Below are 12,866 nucleotides of genomic sequence, written 5' to 3'. Positions count from 1 at the left end.
TTGCTCTCCTCTCCTGGGGTCATGGTTAGAAGTGCTTATGCAGCAGGTTAGAATAATTAACTTAGCAGGTTAGGATAATTAGGTTAGGTTAAGGTGAGAAAAGGTGTTACGTTAGGTAAAATGCAAAATGCATGACCTTTTGACCTTAATTTACCAAAGCTGGATTTGTTCTAGCCATGACTATCCTGGCTGTACTCATGATGGTGATGGCAGTAGTTAGGTGGTCCAATTAATGATGAAAATTAGCCTAGATCAGTGGTTCCCAACCGGGGATCCTTGGCCTATCCACAGGGGATACTTACGAAGACTCATGAGACCATAGGCTTACTGGTAAAATTCCCACAAGGGTGTACTTCAGGTGTACTCCGGGCAGAGCAAAATTCAGTTGGTGGTACAGTAAGCAAAAAAGGTTGGGAACCACAAGCCTAGATAAGACAGCTGTTGTGAACTAAGTCATTTTTAGGTACAGCCACAATAATATAATATAATTCTAGAATATCATTCTAGAATGCAGTGTAACTAATAGAAAATAAAATAATACAATATAATAACTTTATTTTTCCTAGAGGGATGTCAGCTGTGGCAAGTGGCTTTCGCAGTAGATTATAAACAAACAGCTACATTCACACATGTTAATGACAGACTATAGTTATGTGATGAAGCTAGAAGGACTGCAAAACTGATCAATATCAGAGTTTCCCAGACCCAATATTGTTTCAGTTTGTATAAAAAATCCAGATCATCAATGTTGTCTTGTAGATGTCAATGTTTTTTTTAATGTATTATTCTTTATAGGTTTTTTTCTTTACTGATGGAGTTTGTACCTCTTCCCCCAGGCACAATATTCTCAGGTTTAAATCCTACTTATAACAGATGCAAACAGGCCAACACAATGTTAATCCACATGTTCTGGTCCTGATTCTAATCACTTATTGTAGGTCTATTGGTCCTTCATATTCATTTTCATTTCTGAAATTACATGTTTTTAACAGGACCATTTTCACAACTAAACAGGGCAGTCCTACAGAACCCTCAGTCTGTCAAACCTGCCTGAGGCACCCAAGGAAGAAGGAGTCTGTGAGTTGTTTCCCGCCAGAGTGTACTCATATACAGATATTTCCTGGTGTCAAAAGTGAAAGTAAACCCCGGGTGTTGCAATCGTGACACGTTGGCACTGAGAAAAGCTTATTTTGGATACCAAAAAGGTACGATGTTTTGTCTCAATAAACACTAAAAGGTTGTATTGTTTTTCTGTATTAAAAAAACTATTATTAGAGGGTGCTTCAGTCAAAGTTTAACCAGTTTTTCTCCTTGTTCTGAAGTAGTGTGTGTAGTGATCAACCATGGTGATCAGTTCGGCTCAGCTGCTTAACATTATGGAGGATCTGGACTCAGACGGGTTGAAGAGATTTCAGTGGTTCCTGACTCAGGGTGTGTTGAATGACTATCCTCCCATCCCAAAGAGCTTGCTGGAGAATAGAGACAGGATGGACACAGTGGATAAGATGGTGCAGAGCTACAGACTGGACGGTGCTGTGACAATCACTCTGAAGATCCTGGAGAAGATGAACCAGAATAGTCTCGCTGGGAAGTTAAAAAAATACATATAGGTATGTAACATAGTCTTATCTTTTGACTAATATGGGGATATGGGGAGTAATCACTGTGCAGTAATTCTCAATCTAAGAAAGTAATGCATCCCTAGTTGACTTTTCACATCCTTAACGATGAGCAGCTAGAGAGAAGAGGCTCAGTGGCTCTACTGACCAAGCTGATAAATAAGGATAAAGCTAAGGGGAGATTCTACCTGGCCCTGTCAGAGGACCTGGAGAAGCAGACAACATCCTGAAAGATGTCATGCATACAGCAAGATTAAAGGTTTGTTGTTCTGAATTCAACACAAACCAAACGAGAATGAGCAAGAACATCTTCATTTGCCTTGCTGTTTCAAACAAAAGGACATTACTGTATACTAATAAACTGATCCAGCAGGGGTTGTTACAAGGCAAACTTAAGACTAACAATATTGTTTGGAACCCAGGAAGTGTACCTGCTGCCTTGCCAGCTAATTAGGGATCCTAATAAATACAAAATTGTGTAATGTATGGACAGCAAGCACACAGTCGAAATATACATTTATTTGTTTGCCTTCACTTGTACATGACTGTTTGACAAGATTAGGCCTAATACTGGACTGTTGTGGGCTGTATTGCATGGAAAGATAGCCTTTTTTTCTTTTTTAACATTAGCTTGGTTTACAGTGCACTGTTCCTAAATATGGAGTCACTTAGAAATGTCATTGTTTTTGAAAGAAATACACATTTTTATCCATTAAAATAACGTACAATTTATCAGAAATACAGTGTAGACATTGTTAATGTTGTAAATGACTATTGTAGCTGGAAAAGGCAGATCTGGTCCTTCTTTGGACACCGTGTTAACAAACCTCCAAACGGGGTTCAACGCCATACAACACTCCTTTCGTGGGCTCCAACTGCTCTTAAATGCTAGTAAAAATAAGTGCCTGCTCTTCAACCGATTGCTGCCCGCACCCTCAGCTTCCTATTTCGCAACAAAGCCTCCTTCACTCATGCCGCCAAACATACCCTTGTAAAACTGACTATCCTACCGATCCTTGATTTAGGCGATGTCATTTACACAATAGCCCTCAACACTCTTCTCATCAAATTGGATGTAGTTTATCACAGTGCCATCCGTATACTCTCGTTGGCTGGCCCTCACTACATATCCGTCGCAAACCCACTGGCTCCAGGTCATCTATAAGTCTTTGCTAGGTAAAGCTCCGCCTTATCTCAGCTCATTGGTCACCATAGCAACACCCACCTGCAGCATGCGCTCCAGCAGGTACAGATCTCAACCCCATAGAAAATCTTTGGAGGGAGTTGAAAGTCCGTGTTGCCCAGCAACAGCCCCAAAACATCACTGCTCTAGAGGAGATCTGCATGGAGGAATGGGCCAAAATACCAGCAACCGTGTGTGAAAACCTTGTGAAAACTTACAGAAAACATTTGACCTCTGTCATTGCCAACAAAGGGTATATAACAAAGTATTGAGATAAACTTTTGTTATTGACCAAATACTTATTTTCCACCATCATTTGCAAACAAATTCATAAAAAATCCTACAATGTGATTTTCTGGATTTTTTCCCCCCTCATTTTGTCTGTCATAGTTGAAGTGTACCTATGATGAAAATCACAGGCCTCTCTCATCTTTTTAAGTGGGAGAACTTGCACAATTGGTGGCTGACTAAATACTTTTTTGCCCCACTGTATATTGCACTAGTCTTCCCCAAAGCCAACACTTCCTTTGGCCGCCTTGCCTTCCAGTGCTCTGCTGCCAACGACTGGAACAAATTGCAAAAATCTTCGATTACAGGCTCAAAATGGCCAGAAACAAATAATTTTCTTCTGAAACTCGTCAGTCTATTCTTATTCTTGTTTTGGGGTTTTAGGCTGAGTTTCTGTACAGCACTTTGAGATATCAGCTGATGTAAGAAGGGCTGTATAAATCAATTTGATTTGATTCTGAAAAATTAAGGCAATTCCATGTGAGAAATTGCCAAGAAACTGAGGATCTCGTACAACGTTGTGTACTACTCCTTTCACAGAACAGCGCAAACTGGCTCTAACCAGAATAGAAAGAGGAGTGGGAGGCCCCGGTGCACAACTGAGCAAGAGGACAAGTACATTAATGCCTAGTTTGAGAAACAGACGCCTCACAAGTCCTCAACTGGCAGCTTCATTAAATAGTACCCACAAAACACCAGTCTCAACGTCAACAGTGAAGAGGCATCTCCGGGATGCTGGCCTTCTAGGCAGAGTTGCAAAGAAAAAGCCCTATCTCAGACTGGCCAATAAAAATAAAATATGGTTTAAAGAACACAGACACTGGACAGAGAAACTCTGTATTTATCAATTTGATGTTATTTTAGATGGACAAAAGAAACATGCTTTTCTTTCAAAAACAAGGACATTTCTAAGTGACGGTTGTGTATGTTAGTCATTATGATTCTTACCACCAAAACAGCAGAGAAAAAAAATCAATAACCACATTATCCAATGTTCTTGTGATATGAATGAATAGTTGAAATGACATAGTAATAACATTGAATACAGGTCAATTGACTTACATTTCCTCTAATCAGGGTATTTTATCATCTAGCTTGTCAAATGTGTGGTTCTGTTTACTATGGCAGACATGTACAGTAATGTACAGTAATATAAATGAATGAGTCCTGGTTCCAGGACATAGTTTCATGGGGACAAATTCCATAATCCTAAAATGCAATGCAAGTCTTATTGGCGACATGTGGCACTCATGTCCAATTGAGTGGTGGAAACACTGACAGGGTTTGTCCTCTCCAATGGCAACTGTTGTGGAATGGATGCTTGAAGTCACTCTGTCGTCCACAGTGCCGCCTACAGGTAACTCATAACAGTACCTTTCTTTCCAACCTGATGAGGCTCCAGTGCATAGAACCTGATCACGATCCTGGAGAATACAAGTTAACCTATAATTAGATTAATGTAATGCAAATCAAATACACAAACATCATAATTACAATCTACTAAATGCAATATTATATTCATGCAATATCAAATGAAATCCAGTATATAGTAAATACATATTTTATATTTATATTCCCTATGAATGACGCTGTTGCAAGGCAGTGGAGCACCTTACTTAGGCTATAATCAACAACTTATTGTATTAGTAGCCTTGCCCTAAACTACACATCTGCCTGCACTGTCCATAAATCCAGAAACACCATGGCACAACAGATAAGAAACTTGCTAGAGAAGTCGATGTTGAATTGTGCTCTAAAGAGGCTACAGGATACAGGAACTGGTCATAACTGAGTTGTGTTGGACACTCCCACTTTCAATATCAGAGGAGGTATCACATGACTTTGTCCTTTATCCACAGCAAGCTCCTTGTCGTCTGCATATGAAAACTAATGATTTGTAGCATATTACACACATAATCAGCTACTAACCTGTCTTCAGTAAGACCAAGTTCTTCAATAAGAAAAGTGAAGATATTGGCACTGTGTTCCTTGTTCTTCTCCGCAGTGTCAGTGACGCCGATGGCGGACACGGACAGTATGACGCACGGAGCGCAAGTTCCACCCATGAGCATTGGCAGTCCAGGCTTCACCACCAACATCATTCTCTACGTAAAAAAATACAACATAAATGCACACACGAGCACAACCTAGCTAAGCTACAGTAAACTGCAATCTCAATAGAGAATGTTGTATTGGTGATATTTTGTAACCTCTGCTATTTAGCTGCAGTGAGCCAACTTCACTCAGTAGCGTTATTAAATATAGTGTAATGAAACAGCAGGGAGCAGGTCTCGAAACCTCGACCTTCGAGCCCGAGGTCCGGCGCGCTATCGACTTCTACGCGGTGAACCAGAGCTACCTACTCACCTCTTCGGGTTTGCCTAGAACAGCAGCTGTTTTGGACCCTAGCTTTTTCAAGAAATCCTCAGAAAACTTACTAGCAGCTAAGTTACTTTCCAAATCAATGAACGGCATGATGATTTCGTAAAGAGACCGTTCTGTCAGATGAGATGGCTACAGGGGTCAGTTTACTGCGAGTGTTCACTTTGTTCGAGAAAGCGATTGCACTTCTCTTCTGCGCATTGGTCGGTAGAGAAACGCCTCATGAGCTGTGATTTGTCCGTTCCCACCCAGGTTCATATGCATTATTCACGTTATATTTGATAGCAACCCATGGCATGAAATCCTAATCAATTGTGGACATTTGCTCTCCTTTATCAATTTTTACATTAAAGCTGCAAAATGTAGCGACCCAACCAAGTTTACATAGAAATGTGTGTTACAGATCTGTCATTCTCATCGAATTCAAGTTTAAGAAGCAGTAGATATGTTTTATGTGTTCTATTTCTATGTTTCCTCTTAAGTTTCGGTTTTGCTTCTTTTACTTTGGGTTTTGTACACCAGCTTCAAACAGCTGAAAACACAATATTTATGGTTATGGAAAATATATATTCACAGTTGTTTATATGGTACAATTACTCTCTACAATATACTTGCTTGTTTTGTGACATAAACATAATTTTTGCAACCAGAAAGTGGTGGAGCGATTTCTGCATAGTGCATCTTTAAATTATTGTGTTCTTTTATTATAGGTTTTATTACCTTGTCTTTTTTTACCAACTGTTGTGATCATTTTATTTGTATTGTCTAATTGTCTATTGATTGACTCTGCTACTTTACAATCATTCTGCAGTTGAGGAAGAGCTGCAAGTAATACTTTCATTGTACTATTTACACATTGTACTATTTACCTGTGCTCCTGACAAATAAACTTTGATTTTATTCAATACTTTATTCAAATATAATATTATTTGTGCAGAATAGTGCAGAGCGATTAAACATCAAATTTTTTGTGAGCCCAAAGTGCAGTTCCTCGGGGGATGCGTTCGTAAATTCACGCTGACTATCTATTCCGATTTCAGAGTGCTCTCGTCTGAGTGTGCCATAGTGCAGGATAACTATTGAATTTACGAGACGCGCAACACACGTTGAATATGACCTGTGTCAGTAAAAGTCGGCAAAAAACGTAATTCAATTGTTGCCAGCAGCACAGATACAGTCACTAACGCTCTAGATAACATGAAAACAGCCTAACCAGTTATTCTAGGAGGACAAAAATGGGGTGTTCTCATGTATGTCTGAAGGGAGTTGTAGTTTTCATTAAACTTATTCAACCGAGTTCAGGTCAGAAACGTGGTAATTAACTACAATCCCACACTCCATTGCGCCATTTCCCCCGAGGTTTCACTCTCGCCAAAATAAGCCAAAAAAGTATTTGATCCCCTGCTGATTTTGTACGTTTGCCCACTGACAAAGAAATGATCAGTCTATAATTTTAAAGGTAGGTTTAGTTGAACAGTGAGAGACAGAATAACAACAAAAAAATCCAGAAAAACGCATGTCAAAAATGTTATAAATTGATTTGCATTTTATACTTTAGCAATTACATTTACTTTTGATAAGTATATTTAAAACCAAATACTTTTAGACTTTTACTCAAGTAGTATTTTACTGGGTGACTTTCACTTTTACTTGAGTAAAAGTATAGGTACCTTCATAGAAATGACTGAAGTATGACAGTTGGGTACTTTTTCCACCACAGCTTGTTTGTATAGTGCATAAGTAGTCAAAACATTACAGGCAGACGTTTCAGCTCGTGGCTGCACTTCCTGTGCTTGTGACCACAGAAGAAGACAACAAGAATAGGGTTGAATGGGGGAACCCTCTCCCTTTTCCCCGGGAATAAATAACTGCGAGAAACAGGTAAATTATTTATGTGAACAGCATGGCATGAATTGGAACTATGAAATGATATGCAATGTCTAAATCTGTCTTCTCTACAGCCTCTGATGAATCAAAGGGTGGGGGCAGACAGCCCATTGCATTATAGAGTGTAGTTCACAATGCATGTAGACGTAGGCCTACATTTGCTGCAGTATAGCCAAAGTAATATAAAGACCGAATGCGAGTCTCATTTACCCATCTCCATCTGGCTTTCGGGGGACAACTTGTTTTTTAATTTAAAGATAATCATTTAAAACGCATATCAGTCAAATATTGTTGCTTTAAATCAGTGCACACGTGAGCACTCTCACAGTCTATCTATCTCTCTCTCTCTCTCTCTCTCTCTATTTCTCTCTCTCTCTCTCTCTCTCTCTCTCTCTCTCTCTCCATCAACTCCCTTGAAATTACATCCAAAATATGATTGCGTAATGCGCAAGAGACAGAGGATATAAGTTAAACGCGTATTATGTATAACCCATCATTAACTAGCTAAATGTAATGCTAATACTGCATTGAATGTATTTCCTGAAAAGGGTAGGCTAGGATATCTATATACAGTGCATTCGGAAAGTATTCAGACCCCTTGACTTGTTCCACATTTTTTTTAACATTACAGCCTTATTCTAAAACGTATTAAATCATTTCCCCCCCTCATTAATCTACACACAATAACAAATAGTGACAAAGCAAAAACAGTTTTTAAATTTTTTGCAAATGTATTTTTAAAAATAAACTGAAAAATCACATTTACACAAGTATTCAGACCCTTTACTCAGTACTTGTTGAAGCGCCTTCGGCAGCGATTACAGCCTTGAGTCTTCTTGGGTGTGATGCTACAAGCTTGGCACACCTGTATTTGGGGAGTTTCTCCCATTCCTTTCTGCAGATCCTCTCAAGCTCTGTCAGGTTGGATGGGGAGCGTTGCTGCACAGGGTTCAAGTCCGGGCTCTGGCTGGGCCACTCAAGGACATTCACAGAATTGTCCGGAAGCCACTCTTGCGTTGTCTTGGCTGTGTGCTTAGGGTCGATGTCCGGTTGGAAGGTGAACCTTCACCCTATTCTGAGGTCCTGAGCTCTCTGGAGCAGGTTTTCATCAAGGATCTCTCTGTACTTTGCTCTGTTCATCTTTCCCTCGATCCTGACTAGTCTCGCAGTCCCTGCTGCTGAAAAACATCCCCATCGCATGATGCCGCCACCACCACCATGCTTCACCATAGGAATGATTCCAGGTTTCCTCTAGACGTGACACTTGGCATTCAGGCCAAAAAGTTAAATATTGATTTCATCAGACCAGAGAATCTTGTTTCCTCATGATCTGAGAGTCTTTAGGTTCATTTTGGCAAACTCCAAGCGGGCTGTCATGCCTTTTACTGAGGAGCGGCTTCCGTCTGGCCACTCTACCATAAGGGCCTGATTGGTGGAGTGCTACAGAGATGGTTGTCCTTCTGGAAGGTTCTCCTATCTCCACAGAGGAACTCTGAAGCTCTGTCAAAGTGACCATCAGGTTCTTGGTCACCTCCCTGACCAAGGCCCTTCTCCCCGATTGCTCAGTTTGGCCAGGCAGCCAGATCTAGGAAGGGTCTTGGTGGTTCCAAACTTCTTCCATTTAAGAAAGATGGAGGCCACTGTGTACATGGGGACCTTCAATGCTGCAGACATTTTTTGGTACTCTTCCCCAGATCTGTGCCTCGACACAATCCTGGGTGTTAAGAAGCGTGGTTAGGTGGGTCATGTTTCGGAGGACGCAACCTTTAATTTAATCCAATATAATCAATTTTAGAATAAGGCTGTAACTTAACAAAATGTAGAATAAGTGAAAGGGTCTGAATACTTTCCGAATGCACTGAAATGGCACTCAAGCAATCAAGCAATCAAAGTTTATTTGTGGCTGTATTTATATGAATACATCCACAAACACTGGCCAATGTGGGTGGGCTTTCCTTACCACAGGGGGAAGGTCCTCTTCTTGTCGCGGCCCATGCGGTTGCGGTTGATGGTGGTGGAGCAGGGAACAGCGTCCAGGTGGTGGGAGCTGTTGGGCAGTGTGGGGACCCACTGGCTGTTCCTCTTCCCCTTCTGCTCCCTGAGATGGACAGAGAAATGGGGACATTTGAGAATGTAAGACTGTGACCAATGAAACCCATTTGGGTTTTTAATCCATTTTAGAACAAGGCTGTAACGTAACAAAATGTGGAAAAAGTCGAGGGGTCTGAATACTTTCCGAATGCACTGTATATGCATCAAACTACTAATTATACAAATAGGCCCTACTATATTTCAAAATCAAATTCGCTATATTTTGAAATCAAATTCGCTAGCCTATACTTTTTACTTTGTAGGCTGTCACGCCTGCTCCCGCTCTCCCTCTCTGGCGTTCGAGGGGGCCAGGCTGCCCTTCATTATGCACACCTGTCACCTTCATTACGAGCAGCTGCGCAATATTGGACTCACCTGGACACCTACCTTCTTTGGACACTTACCCCACATCATGCTTCAGCCGGCCCATCAAGCTCCCACTTCTCAGCCGGTTTGTGGGGCTCCCACGCCTCAGCCGGCTTGTCGGGCTTCTACGCCCCCAGCCGGCTTATCCAGCGCCCTTGCCTCGGCCGGCCCACCATGCTCGCCTAGGTGGGATGCCGGGTGGTGCCCCTAGAGGGGGGGTACTGTCACGCCCGCTCCCGCTCTCCCTCTCTGCCGCTCGAGGGTGCCAGGCTGCCCTTCATTACGCACACCTGTCACCATCGTTACGCGCAGCGGCGCAATATTGGACTCACCTGGACTCCATTACCTTGTTGATTACCCCCTCTATAACTGTTTATTCCCTGTGTCAGCATTAATGTTGTTATTTGTTCATGTCCAGACGCTGTCCTGTCCTGTTCCATGTTCGTGCACCAGAATCACATGTTCTCTTCTGTTTTATCATGGTTTGAACGAATTCCAGTCCATATAATACAATACAGTATAGTAATACAGTTTAAACTCCAAAAATTTGCCGACTGGAGCTCGTTTAATTTATTTCCCCAAGAAAGCATATAGCTAGCTACATCTATGGGCTTTTATGTTTTTCTGTTGTGCGTAATGTGCAGTAACCTATGAATCATATATGTATTGGACAATAATTTTGGCTTTTAAAAAAAAAATGTTGTTAATGTAGGGCTCATAAAATGTATTTAATATATGACTTATCAGGCTCAGGTAGCATCAGGTTTGAATTTTCATGCTGATCAGAGCTCTAATCAAATCCAGACATACAGTAAGTCATAATTATGTTTGGTTAATTTGGAATAAGCTTTAATTTTAATATTTACCACTGTAGCAATACAACAAACTATCATGGTCCAAACACACCAAGAAAGTTGTGAAAAGGGCACGACAACACCTTTTCCCCCTCAGGAGACTGAAAAGATTTGGCATGGGTCCTCAGATCCTCAAAAAGTTCTACAGCTGCACTATCGAAAGCATCCTGACTGGTTACATCACCGCCTGGTCTGGCAACTGCTTGGCATCCAACCGTAAGGCGCTACAGTGCGTACAGCCAAGTACATCACTGGGGCCAAGCTTCCTGCCATCCAGGACCTATATACCAGGGGTGTCAGAGGAAGACCCCAAAAAATGTAAAAGACTCCAGTCACCCGTCATAGGCTGTTCTCTCTGCTACCATACGGCAAGCGGTACCGGAACGCGAAGTCTGGGTCCAAAAGGCTCCTACCCCCTTTGTTTTTACGCTGCTGCTACTCGCTGTTTATTATCTATGCATAGTCACTTTACCCCTACCTACACTGACATTGTAAAATAAGATTTTTTTTCTTAACTGACTTGCCTAGTTTTAAAAAAAAGGTTAAATAAATAAATTATCCCACTCTCTGAGGGTGTATCACGGTGAGTTAGGATATGCAAATAACACATTTCCAATTCACACATGCATAGTAATGCACACTTCTACATTTGTGAAATAGGACAGATATACAGTGCCTTGCGAAAGTATTCGGCCCCCTTGAACTTTGCGACCTTTTGCCACATTTCAGGCTTCAAACATAAAGATATAAAACTGTATTTTTTTGTGAAGAATCAACAACAAGTGGGACACAGACCTCTGAGACTATCACAGTGCAGGTGCATTTATACGGAGACTTGATTACACACAGGTGGATTGTATTTATCATCATTAGTCATTTAGGTCAACATTGGATCATTCAGAGATCCTCACTGAACTTCTGGAGAGAGTTTGCTGCACTGAAAGTAAAGGGGCTGAATAATTTTGCACGCCCAATTTTTCAGTTTTTGATTTGTTAAAAAAGTTTGAAATATCCAATAAATGTCATTCCACTTCATGATTGTGTCCCACTTGTTGTTGATTCTTCACAAAAAAAATAGAGTTTTATATCTTTATGTTTGAAGCCTGAAATGTGGCAAAAGGTCGCAAAGCACCCATCAAATTATTATTAAACAAGTAATTACATTTCAGAGAAGTTCTGCTCCCGTACAGCAGGTGGTACTGGAGCATCGGGTTGAGGACCAACAGGCTCCAAAAGAGCTTATTTTCCCAGGCCATAAGACTGTTTAATAGCATAAAACTTGAATAGCTACTACTAGCTCCACAGACTACTATGCCCATCCTCAGGTCTCTACCACTTAGCCACATACACCTACACCGACACTCTTCACATCCATGCATACACACACACTCATGCACCCATGCTCACACACTCCCCACTGACACCTCACACATACACTCACACTCAATCATTACCATGCACACACCACATATGCTGCTGCCATGATTGATTGATTTATTATAGGGATTCATATTACCATCCGATGCTGCTGTATTGTTTGTCACGATTATTATTATCCTTCAGTATTTATCCTGCTACCAGCCACTTTAACCTTTTACTGCAGTGGGCTATATCAGGGTCACACAAAGTGTTTATTGGTAGTCTTCAACAAATCTACCTTGAAACAAAAGTTTACACCTCACACATGGTTATGGGCTTAAAAAAAGAAGACATCTGTACCATGTCAGATATGAAGTTGAAATGTATTCAATTTGAGTTTACATCCCAATATTACACTTTATATACATCACAAAAGTCTGAAATATAACAAAAATGTTTGATGTAGAAACACCAGATTTTCTCCGGTTAAAACAAAATAAAGTTCTATTAAATATGAAATTATGAAAAAGATGAATAACATTCCACCCATCAGGCCACTAGATCATTTGACTGCAGGAAAGGGCTACCCCTTGTTTACATGTACATTTCTACCTCAATCACTCCAGTACCCAATTTTAGTACTCATCACTGCATTCTCTACCAGAAAGTTGGTTGGCTCGCTTTGACGTCACATTGGTTGATAGATTGCTATGTTTTCATTCATAAAGCCCTTTTACAAAAAGTCTCACTGTACCAACATCAAACTTTAGACATACGAGTTACCACACCCAGGCTCAGTGAGGTGAACTCTGGAAATTCCTTTGGTCTCTAGTCTAC

At 40.9% G+C, this 12,866-nt stretch overlaps 1 protein-coding gene and 1 long non-coding RNA gene across 3 annotated transcripts; one reads left to right on the top strand and one right to left on the bottom strand.

Moving 5' to 3' along the window:
* The first annotated feature begins 1,044 nt into the window (after positions 1–1,044).
* LOC110523260 lies at positions 1,045–2,010 on the top strand. 2 transcript variants are annotated; one of them, XR_002473416.2, is made up of 3 exons: positions 1,045–1,205; positions 1,326–1,610; positions 1,736–2,010. It is a non-coding gene; the product is annotated as an uncharacterized LOC110523260 (long non-coding RNA). The 2 variants fall into 2 exon arrangements; XR_002473417.2 differs by having other exon boundaries at positions 1,188–1,205; positions 1,323–1,610.
* Positions 2,011–3,913: 1,903 nt separating this feature from the next.
* On the bottom strand, positions 3,914–5,693 carry LOC110523258 (D-dopachrome decarboxylase-A). Its single transcript, XM_021601787.2, has 3 exons — positions 5,458–5,693; positions 5,020–5,195; positions 3,914–4,514 (listed from the first exon to the last, which is right to left on the bottom strand). The coding sequence occupies exons 1-3, from the start codon at positions 5,563–5,565 to the stop codon at positions 4,442–4,444; spliced, it is 357 nt and encodes a 118-aa protein (XP_021457462.1). The 5' UTR covers positions 5,566–5,693; the 3' UTR covers positions 3,914–4,441.
* Between the last annotated feature and the right edge of the window lie 7,173 nt (positions 5,694–12,866).

This window comes from Oncorhynchus mykiss, chromosome 5 (assembly GCF_013265735.2).
Source record: "Oncorhynchus mykiss isolate Arlee chromosome 5, USDA_OmykA_1.1, whole genome shotgun sequence".
Lineage (NCBI taxonomy): Eukaryota > Metazoa > Chordata > Actinopteri > Salmoniformes > Salmonidae > Oncorhynchus > Oncorhynchus mykiss.
This window is presented reverse-complemented; position numbering and strand designations above follow the sequence as displayed.

Coding starts and splice junctions, on each gene's coding strand:
- LOC110523258 (XM_021601787.2), bottom strand. CDS start 5,565: ATGCCGTTCATTGATTTGGAAAGTAACTTAGCTGCTAGTAAGTTTTCT. Junction 5,196..5,457: donor TTCTAGGCAAACCCGAAGAG/GTGAGTAGGTAG, acceptor TTTTTTACGTAG/AGAATGATGTTGGTGGTGAA. Junction 4,515..5,019: donor CTTGGTCTTACTGAAGACAG/GTTAGTAGCTGA, acceptor TGTATTCTCCAG/GATCGTGATCAGGTTCTATG.